At 48.6% G+C, this 21,766-nt stretch overlaps 1 protein-coding gene across 5 annotated transcripts in view; it reads right to left on the reverse strand.

Moving 5' to 3' along the window:
- Window positions 1-21,766, reverse strand: part of HEMK1 (HemK methyltransferase 1, mitochondrial release factors N(5)-glutamine) — a 67,552-nt gene that overhangs the window by 11,594 nt on the left and 34,192 nt on the right. Inside the window, exons 10-11 of one of the 5 annotated variants that reach the window (XM_025187005.3) lie at window positions 20,270-20,380; window positions 9,301-17,428 (exon numbers count right to left, since the gene is read on the reverse strand). The exons of 1 other annotated variant lie outside the window; for it this stretch is intronic. In XM_025187005.3, the coding sequence (XP_025042790.1) occupies window positions 17,341-17,428; window positions 20,270-20,380 (199 nt within the window). In that variant the 3' untranslated portion in view covers window positions 9,301-17,340. Of the gene's footprint in view, window positions 1-9,300; window positions 17,429-20,269; window positions 20,384-21,766 lie in introns of those variants that run through there. 3 more of the 5 variants (XM_025187007.3, XM_006127627.5, XR_003090219.3) reach the window with 3 other exon arrangements.

Here is a 21,766-nt window from a genome sequence, read left to right on the forward strand (position 1 = left end):
ATCCTCTGCACTTAATCTCTTCTGAGAATTAGCTTTCTACTGGTGTTTGAAACATCTGCTTTTAGTCAAAACCAAAAGAAAAATGGTGCAATGAATACTTACATACTGTGGATGCCGCTTCACTGCAGGCCCAACACCAACAACTTTTGCCAAGAACTAATCCAGGCCCTCTGATTCTAATTTTAAGGGGACTCACACTGGTTCTGGAAGAAAGCTCCCAGTAGGGGACAGGTTTATGGGGCTGCCACCAGGACAAAAACCACTGGGACTTGCTGACTGAACGCATCCAAGGTTTCCTTCCCTGGCCGCAACCCAGAAATATAACTTTCACTCAGTGGCAACTCTGGGACAAAAAACTTTTTGCTGAAAACCGAAAGGTTGCTAATAAGTGCTAATAAATCCACTGTCATCTAAAGACAAGTAAACACATTTTCCTGCTTGGATTTGGTTAAATTCTGAACAGAGGCTGAGGAAGGAAAAAAAACTTCTTCTATTATTCAAACCCAAATTTGCATTCCTGAAAAGGGCAACAAAGAACAAATGCTGTTTTGTGAATCTGGTTGAGCACACTCCTGGGAACAAGTCCTGGGCTATTTTATTTGAGTAGGCTCAGCAGCTGCTCCTATAGGCTGGTTCACCCCGTGCACTTCTCCCTAGTCCAAGCAGTGGAACCTATGGTTTTATTATTATACATTAGCCTCGACTCAGCTGCTGCCACCTTTTCCCTAACTGTGGCTCCCTCTTATCTAGCTGTTGGCATTTCCATTCCTCCTTACTGCAGGTCTTTACCTGACAGATCAGCCTTCCTTCTGGCACAAGGGAGTCCCCTATGCCACTGGTATCATTGAAAAAGATTTATAGCAGAGAGAAACGGGCAGCCCTGGCTGGGTAAGGCCAGGCCAGAACATGCAGGCACGATGTAAGCTTCCCCAAGATTCTGTATAGTTTTAAAGTATGGATGTGTTGTGATGTCTTGTGCAAAATGAGACGAGACACGTGTGACATTCTGTGCCTTGCAGGAGCTCCCTGTAAGCCCCATATGGGCCATATTCCTCATTTTGTGTTAGCTGCTAAAAGTCAGTTTCCTATTTAAATAGGTCTGTTGTTAGTACATATGAAGTTATGAGATTGGGTTGAATGGTTGTCAGTAAAACATGCTGCTAACTGGGGAATCAGACACATATTAGGACTCCAGAGACAACAAGGGGAGTAACCAATGCCTGGGTGGGGTGTCAAAACCACCATCTGCAGCCATTGTCCAGCACAGGGGAGCTACAATTCAGTGACTCACCTGACTGAGGACACACCAGAGGAATTGTTCAACCTTACCCGGGACTCAGCAATGCCCACCAGACATGCCTGGACTTGCATTATCCAAACACTTGGGACAGAGGGTATAAATGAGACCACGGGGGCTCCATGCTTGGCCTTTCTCCTGTCTGCATCTATGCTGCAATCAATGACATTGAGTCTATGTCTACACTACAGTAGAAACTTTACTTAAGTTACACACCTCCCAATGCATGCATAACGTAGCTGGAGTCAATGTACCTTAAGCTCAGTTACCCCAGGGCTTTTACTGTGGAGGATTCACAAGAAAAACTCTCCCATCAACTTCCCTTACTCTTCTAGTCTGGGCTACAATAACGAGGACAACAGGAGAGAGATCTGTGATCAGTTTGTCAGGCCTTCACTAGTCCTGCTAAACTGATTGCCGGTGGATCAGTCTCAGAGCATCATCTGGGCTGTAGTGTAGATGTAGTCTGAGAAGACTGAAGACTCCAACAGAGGAGATTCACACTTATAAAGTTGGCAGATGATACCAAGATGGGAGGGTTTGCAAGTGCTTTGGAAATAGGATTATAATGCAAATTAATCTAACAAACTGGAGAAATGGTTTGAAATAAATAGGAAGAAATTGAATAAGGACCAATGCAAAGAACTCCACTTAGAGGGAAATAAGCAATCAGTTGCACATATAGGAATATGAGATGACTATATAGGAAGGAGTACTGCAGAAAGGAATCTGGAGGTCATAGTGGACCACAAACTATATGTGAGTCAACAGAAAAAGCAAACATCATTCTGGGGTGTATTAACAGGAGTGTTGTAGGCAAGACATGAGGAGTAATTCTTTTGCAACAAAAATGATGACAGGTCTAGAAAACATGACCTATGAGGGAAGACTGAAAGAATTGGATTTGTTTAGTCTGGAAAAGAGAAGACTGAGTGGGGACATGATAGCAGCTTTCAAATACCTCAAAGCTGCAAGGGGGAGGGAGGAAAATTATTCCCTCTAACCTCTGAGGATAGGACAAGAAGCAGTGGGCTTACACTGCAGCAAGGGAGGTTTAGGTTGGACATTAGAAAAAACTTCCTGTCAAGGTGGTTAAACACTGGAATAAATTGCCCAAGGAGGCTGTAGAATCTCCATCATTGGAGATTTTTAAGAGCAGGATAGACAAACACCTGTCAGGGATGGTCTACATCAGGGTGGGGAACCTTTTTAGGGTCAAGGGTCACTGACCACAGAAAAATCAAACGAGCCGCACACAAGTGTGCAGAAAAATCAAACGAGCCGCACACAAGTGTGCAAAAAAGCACTTTTTGCGGAAAAGCGTCCGTGCCAATCTAGATGCGTTTTTGTGCAAGAAAGCCCCAATCGCCATCGGGGCTTTTTTGCGCAAAACAGTTTTTAGCTGTCTACACTGGCCCTCTTGCGCAAATGCATTTGCGCAAGAGGGCTTTTTCCCGAACGGAAGTAGCATAGTATTTGCGCAAGAACACTGATAATCTTACATTAGATCGTCAGTGTTCTTGCGCAAATGCAAGCAGCCAGTGTAGACAGCTGGCAAGTTTTTCTTGTGGAAAAACTTGCCAGTCTAGACGCAGCCGCACTGTTTATCTTTACCAGTGAGTTTTCCTGAAGTGTTTGGTAAATTTGTTCAGTGGCTTACAAAGGTTGGTGAACAGCCATTCTCCATCTACAAAGTAGTAAACCAGTTAATAAATCTGCACTGCTTGACTTAAGCAGCGCAGGTTAGTATATTCCTGAGGTGCAGATCTGGTGGGGAACTGGCTGGTGCCTGTCTGCATGATTCATGAGTGGCCTGGGAGCATCCATGCAGTCTGGCTGGGTGTTGGGCTTCACATGCTGTTGTGCTGAGTGATACCAAAGACCAGAGGAGTTTGCTGCTTGTCACTAGCAAAGCACTGTCAGAGACAGCCTAGGCTGGAGAGTTAAAGGGGGCACAGAGGTCCCATGGTTCCAAGATGCACCCTGAGAATCCCATCACAAAATGGAATGGTTTTCACTACAAAAACCTCGTCTGCCCAGCCATCCGAGTCCAGAGCTGCACCGTAGCACTACCAAAGCATCTGCAGGCCCTTGCTATGTTAATCCTGGTTCCTGCCCCAGCTGTGCCAATGCACCTCAGTCCAGACCTGCTATTCTACCAGCTATAACTGTCCTGGGCCTTTCTTGAATAAAAGTGATCATCAGTGAAAGGTAACTTCAGAAGCAACACTCTCTATATCAGCAACAAACAAGAGACCCAAGATCCAAGCATTAAATTACCCCACATTCATCCCCAAGGCATAGAAAGGAAAGGAAACTCTTTGGTCTAGCAATTACCACAGCCTCCTAAGCATCTGCAGCTTTCTGGCCATCCTTGTATTTCACCTTCTGGAACACATTTGTCCTGCTTGTTTGGGCCGTATCTGTAGGCAGCCTGGGAAGAGAGGGCCAGAGTCCTCTATGTTCTCCACTTCCCTGAGTTCCGAGATACCGTGATTCTGAAACATTCCTGGAGCGAGAGCACATGGCCTCCTCTCCAAGTGAGGGGCACAAGGAACCCAAACAGTTTGCTCCTGGCACAGGATAACAAGCGTTTTTCTCGCAGCTGCCTGACAGGAACCAGCACCAGGGCAGGCAGGAGGCATGACCCGCAGCACAAAAACACATGGGGGAGGGCAGAGGAGAGATGGCTGATGCAAGGGAGCGGTGTGCCCCAGACTTTCATTGGGACCCAGGCCTCAATCCTGACTCTGTACAGAAATGGTTGTCTACGTCTAGTATGTTCCTACCACAACCTCTCTGGGGCACAGTTGCCAGACCCTCTGCTGGAGGAAACCCGGAGCAGCGAGGAGCATTGGACAAATGTGTCTAAGGACACGCTGCAGGAACTGATGCCTAGGGTAAGGGCTCAGGTACTTATGTAGGGATCCAAGACCTGAATAGCAAGGGTTGTTACAGAGCAAGTAGCAGCGAATCAGCAGAGCTGATGGGGGAGGGAAAGAGAGCAAGGCCTGGACTAGTGGGGAGGAGGGGACTGAAGTGCACTAGCAGAGCATTGCGATGGGGGAAGATCCCAGAACTAGACCAGCAGGGAGCGATGGAGCTGCAGTGGCAAAGCTGTGTGGCGCTGTGTCCGTCCCAAACAGCACTGAGAGTGTCGCACTTTCACAAGCACTAAAGTGACCCCCAAACTAGCAGCAATCACTGGAGTCATTGGCAACCACTAATGAGGGCAGGGTTTTGTGATGGTGGGGAGATTGCTCCGGTGCAGCCCTTTCCAGGCAGGCCTGGGGCTGCAGGTGAGCCTGGCCAACATTCCTCCTCTTGGGAAGCCACTAACTGCCCCTCAGGCCTGCTTGAGTCAATAGCTAAAGGGGCAGTTGCCCTGGGACCCGGAGACTGAAAAGAGCCTGGGACACCCAGCCACTGCAGTGGTACTTGGAGCCAGGGGCCCTTTACATCGTCGCCAGAAGCCTGGGCCACATGTTCCACTAAGGAAGGGCAAGCGGGAGGCAGCATGACGGCCCCCCAGGGCCACCTCATGAAGCCTTCATATATGAAGTCAGACTGCCCAGCCTCTTAAAGGGCCATGGCACACGATGGGACGGGATGGCCTTTAGGCCCCCTCGCCTGTAAGAGGAAACCGCCCTACTGTAATTGTCCTCTGCCTTTCTTCCCTGCATGCGAACCAGCTGCCTTCTCCTTGCTCCCAGCCACCACCAAAGCAGCAGCAACTCTGAGCTCCCTTTACCCAGGAACGGTCACACTTTACCCAGGAACGGTCACGCCCTTGGTGTGGGAGGTTGCACATTTCACATGTGTCATGTGCCTGAAACGAAAATGTTCAATGCCCTGCACACACCTCTGCAGAGCAGAGCCATCCCGTTCAGGGGTGGGCAGGAATCCCTCAGCTGCAGCAGTAGCAGCCCCTCTCTCCCTGATGATTTCCACCTGTCCTGCTCCTGTCTGGGATATTAGGTTTAGGCTACGAGCAGCCATGGGAGGGGTGGTAAATACCCAGGCAAAAGCCAGAATTCACTAGTGCAAGGCCTGACGAGAGCAGGAGCTCACACTGTGGGATCAGAAGCCCTTGAGTTCCAGTCTTGAATGAGGGATTAGAGGCTGTTTTCCCGCTAAGGATGAGTGCCTTTTAAAGCACCTGCCCATGTCCCATCTCTTATCCCCAGCTCACAGTAAGAAACAGGCTTTCCAGCCAGAGAGAGAAAAGAAGCCACTCTAGATAAGCAGAGGAAGTGTGGAAAGGAGGATGTCAGTGAGGTTGGCTAGAGCAAGTCCTCAGACGTGTTCAAAAACAATAGCATGGTAGTTACTTCAGACTGCTGGGGGCCAAATGCAGATATGAAGTAGAAGTTGCAGCCAAATACACTTGTTCTGGATTTGGTCCTGGAACATCTACGGCACCATGCAAACATCACTAATTAATCGCAGCTCAAATGACAGCTGGGAATGTTGCAATGTCTGCAAGCCTCTCTAGACACCAGGGGAGGCAACAGCGCCAGCAGCCTTGTGGACGGCCCTCAGACAAACCGTAACAGGCACTGAGAATGGACAGTGGAGATGCCAGGCTTCTGCTGGGGTATCGCTATTTACTACTTCTACGACAGCCGAGCCTGGAGCCTGATGATCCCCAACACGGGGCCCTAGTGTATTAGGCAGGATGCAAGCAAACCAATGCACAGAGACAGTCTGTGCTCCAGAGAGCTCACAACAGAGCTTTGAGCCAAGCAACAGAGCTTTGAGCCAAGACACAAGTGGTGCAGAAGCTGGCAAAGGAGGTGTAACAAAGTAATCTAAGGAGAGGTGCATTTGCATGAGGCTTAGCAATCATAGCAGTCTGCCAGAAGGAGACTGCTCAAGAAACCACATCACTGAGGACAAGGGGGTCCCTGGGGAGAAAAGGTTACCCACAGAGCCCCATGCTGCCTGACAGGAGCCATGCTGACAATGCAATATTTACAGAAACTGAAACACCTGCGTCAAACAGTGCTCTGTGTCTTTGCTGATCCCATGGAAATGGTAGATACCACCCCGCCACAATGCTGCCCTGTGCCGCCCCGGGGCTCTCCCTGTATAAAACCTGGGCCAAGCTGCCGGTCTTACAGGCCGAGAGGACTGGTTTCCTCCTTTGCACACCCTTTGCCAGCTGGTGTTAAAAGGAGGGAGGGGTGCTTAGCTCCGATCAGCAGTCTGTGGGACCCAGAGCCCTTCCCCCATCATTGCTGGGAAGCAGAGAAGGAATACATTTAGAGTTGCCCATTTTGGTTGGCAGTATTTCTGGGATTTTCATCACCTGACAATCTTTAATTAATGATTAATCATTAATTCCTGCAGACTCCAGGCCAACCCTAAATATCAAGCCCCTAACTCATTGTATCAGCCAACATTTCTTTCCAAACCCCTAATGTACCATTTCAGCCAGCGTTTCCTTCCAACCCCCTAACATGCTGGACCAGCCACTGTTTCCTACAGCGGTTTGGCCTCTCCCTTTACTGACCATGTCCCTAGCTCTAACCACCTGTTCCTTTCCCCTTCAACACGTGACAAAACGTGCTCCCTTTTCTGCCTGTCTGGCATTTGGCAGTGGCTCTCACAGCAATCCATGCAGTAAATGGCATTCTTAGGGTTAATTCTGAGAGCAAGGGATGTGGTGAAGCTAGCTATTCAACACGTCACCGATGCTCCCAGTTTCCCTAAAAAAAGGGGGAGTAAGACAGGGGTTCTCCTGCTCCCACAGCACTATCATCATCCCAGAGTAGTACGTCCCAGGTGACAAATGGCAAGGAGTACCCAGATGCACTGGTCTAACAAAGAGCCCGAAGGCTGATCCAGTAGGCAGGCCATTGGACTGGCCATGCTCTTGGGAGACTTTGGGCAAGTCACTTCCCTTTGCAGTCCCATTGCGCTTTTGGCTTCTCTCATTTGTCTTTAGGTCAGGGATCACCTCTCGTTACATGTGCTTAGTGCAATGGAACCTTGCCCTCAACTGGAACCTTCAGGCACTAACCCACATCACTGACGATGTGGCGAGGGGGAGGCCAGGGGCCAGCGGTTGGGAGGGGTAAGGCGCCAGAGCCCTCGGGGGATTAGTGGGAGGGGCCTGATGCTGGCAGCAAGGGTCAGGCCCAACCCCACACTCATTGGCAGAGGAGAAGAGGGGCAACGTGGCTTCACTCCCTGAGCTGTGTCACTGGTGGGAGGGGTTGGAGCACCCCTGCACTCACCGGCAGGAAGCAGAATGATGCCCCAGAGCCTGGGGAACAGAGTGAACTAGGGTTACATCACGCCATTTCCTGCTGCTGCTGCTGGTGAGTGCAGGGGGACCTGACCTGTGCTGCTGCTGCCAGCCCCCTCTCTCTCCAACTAGTCCCATGGGCCACATCTCTCAGAGGAGGGGGCTTGAGGGAAAAGGCAGGGTGGGGCAGGAGTGGGAAGAGGCAGGGCAGGGGCAGGGCTGTAGCACTGTCCCAGCCATCCCCTGGTTAATGCGGGGAATCATGGGGGTGGGAGAGTTATATGACTAGTGCCCCCCTCCCCATGTCCTTCTTTACCAGTCTCCCCTGATCCACATCATAAGGCATCAAACCTTCAGGGCCGTATTTACCCACTGTAAGGTGCATACGAATGCCTGCATATTGCTGTACATTTATTTGCTTATGCCAGACATCATGTCCTGCATGTAAGTCAAGTGGCAGATGTTCTAATTGACTGTGGGGCAGCGCCAAACCTGATTCTGGCTATTTATCAGCCTCACCAGTGAGGGAGACCATGGAACTGAAAGTCAGCTGATGCCTTTGTTGGTTATGGTGTGTGGAGCAGAAGAGACTGTAGCTCACTGTCCTATTACATGGCTGCATGGGCAGGGGTAACCAAAGTAAGGCAGGGCTTGTGTAGGTAAGCAGGGAGATGGGGTCAGAAGGTACCAGTCAACATTGTTACTTGTCTGGTTATAACCACACATGGCTGCTAGAGAGACCACACTGCATACCAGCACTCCTCTCCACGGTTATTTATACTGAGATATTACAAAAACCAGTTATGTACTGTAAAAACACCACTGTTTTGCGAACAGGATGTAGGCTCAGCTTTCTCAGCACTCAGCAGCAGGCTGGCTTATGTCTGCATGTTGTACTCTCATGCGCTTACAGAAAGATAATTGTTTGAGAAACGCAGGTGGTAACAAGACAACTGGCTCCCACATCCTTTGGTTTTACATTGGCATACAAAACATTTCTGGGAAGCCACACAGCAATCACCATGGTCCATTCATAACCCCACCTCTCCAGCAGGGTGCACTTGGGGAAGCACAGGAAATGTTTTTATTTCATGAGGGTTAGATTATGCCCTGCCTTGTATAGACATGCAGTAAGGGAAAGTAGTTAACAGGTAGAGGCATGGCCCTTTTGCTCTGTCTATAAAAGTTTCTTACATGCCCTTAGGTATCATAGTAGCCTATCGCTTTCCAATTTTTCATGTATTTTCCCTAACAACATCCCTGTATGGCAGGGCAGAGCCATTATACCCACAGTACAACTGGGGCAACTGAGGCACAGAAAGTCTAAGGGTATGTCTACACTACCCCGCTAGTTCGAACTAGCGGGGTAATGTAGTCATACCGCACTTGCAAATGAAGCCCGGGATTTGAATTTCCCGGGCTTCATTTGCATAAGCGGGGAGCCACCATTTTAAAAACCCCGCTGGTTCGAACCCCGTGCAGCGCGGCTACACGGGGCTCAAACTAGGTAGTTTGAACTAGGCTTCCTACATCGTTCCGAGGTGCACCGGTAGTTCGGAATAGGAAGCCTAGTTCGAACTACCTAGTTCGAGCCCCGTGTAGCCGCGCTGCACGGGGTTCGAACCAGCGGGGTTTTAAAAATGGCAGCTCCCCGCTTATGCAAATGAAGCCCGGGAAATTCAAATCCCGGGCTTCATTTGCAAGTGCGGTATGCCTACATTACCCTCCTAGTTCGAACTAGGAGGGTAGTGTAGACATACCCTAAGTGACTTGCCCAAGGTCACACACGGAGCCTCTGGAGTAGCAAGAAACTGAATCTAGGTTCACTGAGTGCCAGACGAGTGCAATAACCATCATCCCTCTCCCCTTGATCTCCGTCAACCCTAGGGCAGGCAGGCGGGCGATTTAAACTTCACAAAGGAAACAAAGAAAAGGCCAATGGCCAGGTCTTGCTTCTGTGCCATCTGGAGGGGATGGGGAATGCAAGCTGCACCCTCTTCCTGGGTGTGGCACGGCCCACTAAGGCTCAAAACCCTCACATCGGGGAGCTGCTGCCAGTGGTTAATGACTTAAAGCCACAATCTGTTCTCCAGCATAGTCCCTGTCTGAGCACTGAAACACAGCACAACAACCTGCTTAGAAAAAGGCTGGACTTTTAAAGAAAGCAGACACCTGAATGAAACTGCAAACTAGGCATTTCAATGAGCTAGGGGCCCTGTCACATTACAAACACGGATGTTTAGCACTCTTTAACCAGACCTCCTCTGATCTGACCCTCACCTGATTGGCACAGCATGTGTTTTGGTTCCCATCTTTTCTGGCACACAGTATTTTTGTAAGCCTACAGCAATATGGACAATAATGTAGAAAGTCAAAAGCTAATAGGATGGCATGGAAAAAAATTAACGAATTAAAAATTCAGCAACTGGATTATGCGACTCTGTGCCTTTCTGAATGCAGCTCTGCTGATCACAGCTGGTCAATGATACACAGAGGCTACCAAAGATAGACATGTTTAAATAGACAGGGTGGCTGATATCAATGTTTTTAACTCTGCGGGTCCAAATAACTTGCAGCCAAGAGTTCTAGAAGAGCTGGCTGAAGAGCTCACTGGACTGTTAATGCAGATTTTTAATAAGTCTTGGAGCACTGGAAAAGTTCCAGAAGAAGGGAAGAAATCCGAAGTTGTACCTATTTTTGAAAAGGGCAAGCAAGATGACTCAGGTAATTATAGGCTGGTCAGCCTGACATGGATTGCAGGCAGGATAATGGAGCAGCTGACGGAGGACTCAATTAATAGAACTAAGAACTAAAAGAAGGAGAAAGTAATTAATGCAAATCAGCATGGGTTTATGGAAAATACATCTTATCAAACTTGCTATCTCTATCTGATGATATAACAAGCTTGGCTGATAAAGGTAAGAGTATTCACTCAACAGACTTGGACTTCTGTGAGGTGTTTGACTTGGTACCATACAATGTTTTGATTAAAAAACTAGACTGATATAAAATTAATGTGCTACACATTAAATGGGTTAAAAGTGACTGATCTCAAAATATGAATGCAAATAGGGAATTGACCATCAAGTGGCTATATTTCAAGCGCAATTCCACTGGGATTGGTTCTTGACCCTGTGCAATTTAACATAACAGTCACCAATAATAAAGTTTGCAGTCGACACAAAAATTGGGGAAGTGGTAAATAATGACTAGGACAATTCACTGATGCTGAGCCACCTGGATTGCTTGGTATACATCTAGTAACAAAGACTGTGGGCCATACTTACTTGCCGGGGGACCCTATCTGGACCTCTGAAAAAGATCTGGGAGTTATGGTAAATGATCACCTGAACATGAACTCCCAGTGTGCCACACAAATGGGGAAACTCAAGGAAGTGTGGAGAGGTTTTGTGTGTGCTGCTGCCGGAATACTGTGTCTGGTTCTGGTGCTGACAAATCATAAAGGCTGCTGATAAATGGGAGAGCATTCACAGGAGTACCATGAGAATGGCTAAAGAATTAGAAACATGCTTAACCTGCTTTACAGTGATAGACTCAAGATGCTCGATCTATTTGGCTTGACAAAGAGAAGGTTAGGCAATGACCGGATTGTAGTCTAAGTTCCTACAAGGAGAATGAGTATTTGACACTGGGCTCTTCAGCCTAGCAAAGAAATGTCTAGCATGAGCTAACAGCTAGTCAAATTCAGATTGGAAATAAAGTGTATGTTTTTAACTATGGGAGCAATAAGCCATTGGAACAACCTACCAAGAGTGGTGAAACCTCCATCACTGACAATGTTTGAAACAGACAGGACATTTTTCTAAGGGCTCAGCTTGAGGGTATATTTTGGAGATGTTCTCTGGCCTGTGCTATGCAGGTGGTCAGACTAGATCAGGCATGTCCAAAGTCCGGCCCGCGGGCCAATTGCGGCCCGTGTTGCGGTTTAATACGGCCCCACAGGTAATTTGGCAATATCTATCTTTTATGGCCCCCAACGAATCCAAATGTATTGAGATGAATACATTGTAAAATCTCAGTTAATGTCAGTTGGTCTAAATCAGTTATAAATATATTTGGACACAACATATATACTTGGTGTTATGTTCCTGTTCATATTTTTTGAACTTAAAAGTTGACAGACAATCTTTATTACCAATAATATGTAATGTACTTTACAATGTTCCTGACATATATTTCAGCTTCCTGGATTTTTTTTTCATCTGGCCTTCAGATATGAAAGGCAGAGTGATTTAATACCTGTTTAGATTTGTCATCCATGTGACGAAATGAAAAGTATGCTGTTTGCAATAAACGTTGCATAAAATAGTTAATTTGCATTTAATTTTAATGGTTCAAAGAATGTCAGGCAAAATGGTCGGCCCTCACGCATGTTCACTTCATCAAATCTGGCCCTCTTTGAAAAAAGTTTGGACACCCCTGGACTAGATGATCACAAGTGCCCCTTCTGGCCTTGGAATTGTGGGGTACTCAGGGCCCAGCTGCAGCCAGTGGAGGAAAAGAAGCAACCTGTAAAGCACTCTCTCATCATTAGCAGGTGCAGATGAAAGACACATTTCTGGCAAAGGGCAAACCTGAAAGAGGTTCAAGAAGCAGATTCTCTGCTGTAGCCAAAATGTGCTTGGTATAGTTAGCGATCCAGGAGTGAGGCATGAAGCAGCTGGTTATTGCTCCGTGAGTCCCCAGCCACGGCACATGGTAGTGCCTTGGAGGTAACCCTAGCCACCTGGCATGTCTCAGAAGGAAAGCCTGCCAGCTGGGGACAGCTAGTGCACAGCATGTCCTGGCTGTGTTCCTAACACCAGCCCTAAGACCTCCAGAAATTCCTCCCAGTGGGGGAGTTGCAGGCAGTTTCAACGTTAAGGAACTGGAACGTAAGAACGGCCGCACTGCATCACACCAGAGGCCCATCTAGCCCCGTGTCTTGTTTGCCGACAGAGGCCAATGCCAGGAGCTCCAGAGGGAATGAACAGAACAGGCAATCATCAGGACTGTACCTCTGGCCCACCTCAGATCGGAGAAGTATCTGACAGTCCAGATGCCCATCCAAAGAGTGTCCAAACCCTCTGAAACATACTGGGCTGGCAGCCCAGCCAGAGAAGACTTTGAGATTTCAAGCACTCCCTGGTTTGGCCATGCAAGGACAGTTTATCTCACTGTATTTCAGTTTTCCTGCCTCTGGACCCAGCCTGGAGCGCAGCTGGGCACAGAAAAGGCCTTTTAAACAAAATTAAACACAACTTTTCAAACTTCAAAAAGAAAGCAGAGAGATTTGGGTTGGTTCTTACTCTTTCTTCAAATGTTTTATCCCTAAGATAAAGATTTTGTGACAGCTATTTTTAGTAAAAGTCACAGTCACGTCATGGGCAGTAAACAAAAGTTCACCCAAGTCCGTGACTTGTCCCTGACTTTTACTAAAACTGTGACAAAATAGGGAGGGAGGGAGGGGAGTCCAGAATCCACTGCTGCTGGGGCTTCTAGGTGCACCTTGCTGCCTATAGTTGCTGAGAGTGCCAGAGTCCACCCTGACGCCCCCAGCGGCTCAGACCTGTGAGGCCTGATAGCTCCAGCACCCAGGGCTGAAGTAGAAAATGTTATGGAAATCCCTGAAAACCGGATTCCATGACAAAATCTTAGCCTTACTCAACCCTTGTAATCAACTCCAGCTGTATTACCAAAGGCACCTTTGATAGGCCCATCATCACCATAGGAAGTAGGCATCTCCTACAGCAGTAGTTCTCAAAAGTGTGTCCTCAGTTGCAGGTAGACGCAGGCTTGGGGCTCACTCCTATCTCCCACCAGTGCTGGCAAGAAGTGGGGTGGAGAACTTACCAGCTGGATCTAGCTTGCCAGGGAAGGAAGCGGCTTCCTGCACTGCTACTCCGCCTCCCCACAGCTGGAAGCTGCTCTCCTGGAGGCTTTCCCCACAGCTCCCATTGGCTGGAATCACAGCCAATGGGAGCAGCATGAGGCACAAAGCCAGGTAAGCAGCCCCCACCCTCTTCATGCTCAGACCCTGCACCTCATCACACTCATCTTCCCACTGAACCCTCCCTCTCCCCCGCCTGCACTTTCTACCCTCAGCCCGCTCCTGCACCCATTTTGTCATCTTGGGTGTTTGGCTGGTGATCCATAGAAAGGTCTGCGTTGAGTAGGGTGGGTCACGGGCCAAAAAGTTTGAGAACCTCTGTCCTTCGATACGTCTGCAGAGCACGGGCTTGCTTTACACAAGCCTGCTGCAGATCTCCAGTCAGGTCTGACGAGAGATCTGGCCATGCAGATGCCAGAGTGAGGCACATATGTGCCTCAGTTGCTCATGTGTAAGACACAGATGACAGCACTTTTCCTCACTCACAGGACTGTCAGGTGCTCAAATTGCCCTCATCATGATAGTATCTGGATTACAATTCAGTAAACAAAGACAGCGCCTGTATTTCGTAATACTGGCTTTTCAGAAAACAGGGAGACTCTGAAACAAATAACAATCCTATAGCAACGCTTGCCAGTGTTGGGTGGATGTACTCCTGGAGATTGCATCACATGACAAACTTTAATTAAATATTAATCTTTAATTCCTGGAGACTCCAGGACAATCCGGGAGGGTTGGAAACCCCTCAGCAACCAGAACCGTTCTGGCTCTTCATGGTAACTTCCTGCATGGGTCAAAAACAATACAGCTGTGCTTGAGACTATAGTGACACCTACAGGACAACATGGTTTGTAACCTCTTTTCGAGGAAATGATCCCAGCAGAGACATCAACAGCCCCTAAAAAGCACAACCACCAACCTCCACAAAACAAACAAACAAACAAACAAGCCTCTGCAAATTTTGGGTCAGAAAAATAAGCCGCTTCCTTGATAACACTCCAAAGAATTACTGCTTGTGCCACGTAACACAGAACGAGCCCCACAAAGTTATTTGATTAGGTAAAAGGGTAGGCAGAAATGTTTGCCTACTTGTAGCTTCATTAAGCAACTTCAAACTCCTCTGAGAGCTAATGTCAAACCCTACAGTTGACATGTTTGCGTGGGATGGGGTGGAGAGCTGCCCAGCCCTCTGGGAAAGCAGAAATGGGGGAATGTCAGTAGCTCCATCAGAGCTGCCACAACTAGTATGTTCTGAAAAGCTTATGCACCAAAAAGAGTTTGCCCAAAGGCAGAAATCAGGTGCTGTGGAACATGCCAGGCAAACAGGTTACTGGAGCTGGGAAGGGCTGGCAAGTGAACTGAGCCTCCTGGGAGAGGGAAAAGGTTAGTAGTGTCACATGATCTTCTGTACCAGGGAACTGCAGGGCAGCACGAAGGCTGTGACGTAATCAGATTTCTAAGAGAGGCGAATGTTGGGAGACAGCAGCTGCCCTGTAGGACTGGACCATGACCCTACTTAGTACAGTATCCTGCTCTCTGCTAAGGCCAATAATCAGTGATTCAGAGGAAAAGGATGCTGCTCCTTGCCATGTACCCGAACAGGGGAAGTTTGTTCTGGACTGAAGGCATTTAAGACTCTTCTAATCACTAAATTACCCAGCCATTACATCATGCTTTCAAAAATCCCGCTGGAGTGAACTGCAGGCTCTCTATGCTCCACAGATCAGTACCATTTCCTGGCCACACCCGTTGCAGAGTCTAGTTTAAACTCTGCCTCAAAAGACAGTTCCAGCTCTCAGTGGAGGTGGCACAAGTTGGTTTTTGTTGTGTTTTGCTTTTGTTTTTTTTACAAAGCCCTGTCTGAGCAGTTTGGTCTCTCCCTTGCTGGCCTGCAAAACTGCTAGGAATCTTCTCAGCTAGAATGGGGTTGAACCAATGCCAACCATCATTGCCCAAGCCAAAAACCAGGGGCAGCATCACTAGATGGGGGGAGCCTGGGACATGGCTGTGCAATGGGCAACAGTGGGAGCAAAGTAAAGATTAGGCTGTGAGTGATGGTGGAGTGGGCTCTGGGTGTTGCACATCGGTCAGGGCTCAGGTGCACTTGCAAATCTGCACCAGGCTCCAGAGGGGAAATGAGATTGAAGAAGCAGGCAAGGGTGAAGGGGCGGGACTGTGGAACCGGTGCAGTGTGAAGGAGGGTTAGTGTGCACTGCTGTTTAGTCAAGACCTTGGAATTTGGTGGCACTTTCCCATGCGTATTTGCTGAGGCATGTTGGGGGCAGCACAGAGGCAGCCTCCGAGTGTTTGGCCAGGCACTCACAGCCCAGCCTCGCAGGATCCTTCAGCAGCGCATCCTCTTGAGACTGCAGAGGTCACCAGATGAGTATTTCTATCCCACAGGTGTACAGTCCATTCTGATTGCCTCTCTCAGCTTTCCTCTGAGATCAGCTCAGGCTCCTTGGCTTGGCTATTTCTTTTCCGGCCAGGAAAGGAGCTTCCGACTATGAAACCAGAAAGCAACTTGTCTTTAAGTCTTTCTATCGTTTATAGAGACTGCTCTGGCTCTCCAGTAAATTCTCCCCATGCTCTTCCAGGTCTCTCTACTGCCTGAGTCATTTCCCCTGATAAAACCGAACAAGGAAATAGGCCTTCGCTATTCCAGCTGTACTGTTTGTGGAGCCAGGAGACCTGGCTGCTCTTCCAGGCTAAGCCATTGACCTGCTGGGTGATCTCAGGCAAATCACATCTCCCCGTAACACTGGAGCTAGGTGGTATCTGATGGGGCATGTGGACCACGGGGTTTGAGTCAGGCCCACTGCTACAATGTAAAAGTGCTATTTTACTCTTTACCCAGCAATCTGTGTGTGTGCTGGTTTGAACTGAGGCTCATTTTAGCGATGGAACATGCCGCGCTGGTTTTACCCGTAGCATTCACAATGTGTGAGGTGTTGTGTACACAGCCAGCGCCAACTGGATATCAGAAGCTTTTCTTCCAGGCCTATAGAACTGGGGACCAATGGTACCAGGATGCTGGGAACAAACCAAGGATGCCGGAAAGAGCTACTTTTTCTAAACACAGTTCTCAAGTCTTCAGATACAAGACGTTCCCCTTCCTGTCTAACACAAGAGTTGCCAAAGAAAGGAGTCAATTGCCACTAAATTCAGGTTTAAGCTCATCCCACACCCTACTCACAAAGTGTTCCCTTATGGATCCCGTTGTCTGAGCTGCAGAGCGCTGCTCATTTGGAATAATGGCTGCACATGTGCCAGTGTGTTACGAAACGGTCACTCAGCAAGGCAAGACCGTGCATGCTGGCTTGTTGTTGGAGGGCTGCACTCGCTGCTTTGTCATGGGATGATCACTTGGGAGCCCCAGGGGCTGCTGGGATGGAAATGACTCTGGAGCATTAGTTCTGGACTCTCTGATCCCAGCAGCCAAAAGAATTCGTAGGCTTTGAAAGTGGAGATTAAATTTTAAAAAAAGGAAAAGAAACAAACCTACCAACCAGCCTTGAGTTCCTTTTCCAAGGCAAGGCCTAGGCTGTTCATTACGAGCTAAAAGTGCCATCCGCTGCTTGGAGAAGTTGTATTTTTATCATATGCATTTGCAGCTCCAACAAAATGAGATGCTGGCAATTGTGATTCCCTCCATGGTAGGTTCCCATATCTGTTTCTTGCTCACACTGATGAGCCAATAATCTCTGCTCGACCATTTGTGGAAACCAACATCTCTGCAAACTCAGGCCCCAACCCCCTTTCTGGTGGTCTCCAGGTGAAATCCTCTACCAGCAATGGATGCCCCAGTGACCATCGGCAGAGCTCAGGGGCTGAGAAATGCAGTGGAAGGCCAGGTTCCTGTTACCATGCAGAGTTCCAGCAGATGACTCAGCAAGAAACTCAAGGGAGATGCACGCTGGGACAAGCAAAGTCCTTCTTGTTGCTGCTGTCACCTGCTTTATGTTTCTGGATGTGTAGGAACCTTGGCCTGTTGGAGACAAGAATGAACAGGGCATTACGTTTTGCCAGAGAGTAGGAATCCACACCCACCACATAAAGCCACAATTTATTAACCATGGAGGATAATCCCATTAGATCATGTCAATATTAAGGAGCATTGGGAACACTTGGCAGTTTGAGGAATTTGAAGGGTGCAGGTGTTTAGGGAGGGAATGCGCTAACCTGGTGACGCTGTACCCAGGGCTGGATTTCACTGCACAAAGTTAGAGGGACCAGTCGGAGGAAGAGAGAAGGGGGGTTACTCACCTCTGCAGTAACTGACATTCTTCAAGGTGAGTGTTCCTGTGGGTGCTCCACCCCTGCCAAGATGCGTCCCAGAGCCTTTGATCAGAGATTTTACAGCAGTGCTCCCCCCGCCACCCAGAGATGCGCATGCACAGTGTCTGCCCCACAAGCGCTCATTGGTTGAGTAGTGCCTAAGCTCGGGGCTCCTCAGTTCCTTCTCGACAATGGAGTAAGATACAGTTCCAAAGCAGAGGGGGTGAGGGTGGATTGTGGAGCACCCATAGGGACACTCATCTCGAAGAACACCAGTTACTGCTCAGATAAGCAACCTCCTCGTCTCCTCTGAGAGATGTCCCCTGTGGGTGCTCCACTCAGGTGACTGTGAAGCAGTACAGAATGCTTGGGACTTCAAGGAGGCAAAAAGGCTGCGGACACGATCGCTCTGGCCATTCTAGTGTCCACTGCTGGGCCTTATAAAAGTGTGTAACGTTTAACAAGTGTGAGGGATGATGCCCATGTGGCTGCCATGTAAATGTCAGATATGGGTGCATAGCCTCGGAAGGCAGAGGAAGTGGAAACAGCACATGTGCAGTGTGCCCTGATGACTCATAAGGACTTGTTTCTACTGGTAGCATAATCGTATGCAGTTGACCACTCATTTCGATGGGCCAATTTGCTGATGCTGGGGGCGGGACGTTGCTGGGCTCTAGGCCTCCAGCGCTGAGCACATGTATCGTACCAACAACTGTTGCCGATGTGTGTAATATCGTGGGCGCTGAGACAGCTGATACCTTTATTGCCTCTTTTTTGTATGAAGTGTCTGGGTGACCAATGACCTGAGTGTGGCATGGGAATCCTTCGAGTGCAGCACCTCGGTGGTGCTTGCTGCAAAGATTTTATCTCCTTCAAATGGCAGGGCTTCAACTGCGGTTTGGCTCTCTTCTGGGAAGGGAGAGGAAGAGAACCATGAAATATAGCACATAACAAGGGCTCTGGACCTAGCTGATGTGTCCACTATGTCGAATGCAGCTTGAAGAGATCAGCTGGCCTTCAGAATTCAGAGCCTGGTACTGTTGGTCTCTCTTCATCTGGAATGTGTTCAACAAAGGAATTTAATTTCATATAGTTTTTGTGATCGTATTTCGCCAGGAGCACCGCATAGTTTGCCACTCTGAATTGTAGCGCGGATGAAGAATATAACTTTGCGGCCAAAGGAGTCCATGCGGTTTTTGTCCTTGTCCGGATGGGACAGACTGAAACTGTTGCTGCTTATATGTTCTGGTTGGCTGCCTCGACTACTAGAGAATTGGCTGCTGGGTGTTTGAAAAGGAACTCAGTACCCTTTGCAGGAATGGCGTATTTTCAAGTCCATCTTCTTGCCGGTAGGTGTGCTTTGGCTAGTTGCAGGATGGCTGCATGCATAAGCAGCACTAGTGACTGAAGAATATCAGTGAGCTTATGCTGAGTTTTGGAGACTTCCTTCAGCATGATGCTGAGCTCATCCACCACTCTTTTAAAAAGACCTTGAAAAGGTTTAGTTTTATCCGCGGATGCAGGTGTTTGAGGCAAGGTGTCTTCTTGTGATAATGCAGCTAGTTGGTCAAGTGTAGCTGATGAAATAGCTTCCTCTGCCTGCTCCTGTATTGTTTCCAGTGGTAGCTGTTCTTCAGCGCCAGGTACAGTAGGAGGTGCCAATGTGTCCTGTCTCTTAGGTGCATGCCAGGAGCTGTGCCTCCTCTTATGGGGTTCCCATGTACCTCAGGATGGCCAATGGGAGGGAAATGGCCTAGATGACCCCAACGAAGGAGGAGACCACCATGTTGGAAACTGTGGCGCATGTGGAAGCTGTTTGTATGTCTCCCCAAGTGCCAGTGCAATGGGCGGGGAGGGAGAGTCTAAGGACTGGTGGCCTTAGCTGTCATCATCCTCTGCACTGGAAGTGGGGACTAAGCGGTTGGAGGGGACTAAGTAATTAGGAATTGGACCTGGCGATAAGTCAGTGTCCAGGAGGGAGCTCTCAGTAAGCGGTAAATTGCAGGAGTCCTTCAGGAGCTTTAAGTGCAGCTTGCAGTCTTTCCGAGCCCTGGCCTTAAGTTTATTACAGTGTAAACATTTTAGGGATACATGGGACACCCCCAAGTAGCATATACACTGCGAGTGAACATCTCAAATAGGGAAAGCCTCATGGCATGAGAATTACCTCTTGAACCCTGGGGAGCCAGGCATAGCAGTAAGAGGAAGTAAAAATGGAGGTTTTTTTTTTTTTAAATAAATGAAGAAAAAATAAGTGGAGAAACAATCTGTGTTAAGAACCGGGGGGGGGGAGAGAGAGAGAGGTTAGAGTTAAAGCAGAAAGGCAACTTGAAGTAGCAGAGCTGCTACACTCCGTTTCCAGCTGGCAATGGTAGGGAAGGAACTGAGGAGCCCTGAGCCATGCACACGCTACTCAACCAATGACAGCATTGAGGGGTAGACACTGCGTGTGCACAGCTCTGGGGCAAGGAGGAGCACCGCTGTAAAATCTCCGCTCAAAGGCACTGGGACGCGCCGTGACCAGGGACAGCTCTTGAAAGAGAACACTTACTTGCCACAGAAGTCCTTGTGGGTGGCAGAGATGGAGAGGGACAGTTCAGGGTGACTCTGCAGCCAGTTCTCCACCATCTCGGGGTGTCTGGGATCCACTTCTAGAAACACACTTCTGAAAACACAGGTGTGGGGAGAAGGACGGGAACAAACACGTTTTGTTTGACAAGCATGGAAATCTCAGACTCCCTTTCCTAGGATGGTCTGGATAACTCCAAGGAAGGACCCAGCTGAACAGACTGTGTGGCCTATGAGACTCTGGAACCCAGGAACCCAACAGCCAACTGCACTGGGCTGTCCAAGCAATGTGGTCATGGAGCTAACAAATGTAAGATACTAAAGAAACTGTTACTTACAGCGAGTAAGGGCTGAGATCAACAGGACTCCTCCTAGAGCTAGGAACTATTCAACCTGCGTTAATTAAAGCATAGCCCCGAGAAGCAGGCATGAGATTATGGCTTCCTGGAGACACCAGAGATTCAGGGTAAAGGCAGGCTGCTGGCACAGGGCAAGCTCTTGGCCACCCACTGTAAGTGAATGATGGCAGCAACAATCTTCTTCCATCAGTTGGGAGGCACCAAATCCCCATGAGGGATACTCAAAAAAATAACTGCATCTGCAAGACATCCCCATCAAGATGCTTGGGGCCTTGCACAGGAAATGTTTTAGCTCAGTCTGGGTATGTCTACACTACCCCGCTAGTTCGAACTAGTGGGGTAATGTATGCATACCGAACTTGCTAATGAAGCCCGGGATTTGAATTTCCCGGGCTTCATTAGCATAAAGCCGGCGCCACCATTTTTAAAAGCCGGCTAGTGCGAACCCCGTGCCGCGCGGCTACACAGGGCTCGAACTAGGTAGTTCGAACTAGGCTTCCTATTCCTATTCGAGGAGTACAGATAGTTCGGAATGGCTACGTAGTTCGAACTATCTAGCCCGTGCCGCGTGTAGCCGCGCGGCACGGGATTCGCACTAGCCGGCTTTTAAAAATGGCGGCGCCGGCTTTATGCTAATGAAGCCCGGGAAATTCAAATCCCAGGCTTCATTAGCAAGTTCGGTATGCATACATTACCCCGCTAGTTCGAACTAGCGGGGTAGTGTAGACATACCCTCTGATAGAATCACCCTCATAAAACAACCAATCATAAGAACATACAAAAGCCCACAATGGGTCAGACCAAAAGTCCATCCAGCCCACTATCCAGAAGGAATGAACAAAACAGGGAATCCTCAAGTGTTACTCACTCCCAGTTTCTGACAAACAGAGGCTAGGGTCTCCATTCCTGACCATGCTGGCTAATAGCCATTGATGGACCTATCCTCCAAGAATGTATCTAGCTCATTTTTTAACCCTGTTATAGTCTTGGGCTTCACAACATCTTCTGGCAAGGAGTTCCACAAGTTGAATTATACAAAAGAGAGAGGGAGAGGGAGAATGGATCTAGATAGGAGGAAATATGGTCTAGAGGTTAGACCACTAGCCTGAGACTTGGGAGAC

Source organism: Pelodiscus sinensis, chromosome 11, assembly GCF_052426305.1.
Source record: "Pelodiscus sinensis isolate ZL-2025 chromosome 11, ASM5242630v1, whole genome shotgun sequence".
Classification (NCBI taxonomy): Eukaryota; Metazoa; Chordata; order Testudines; family Trionychidae; genus Pelodiscus; species Pelodiscus sinensis.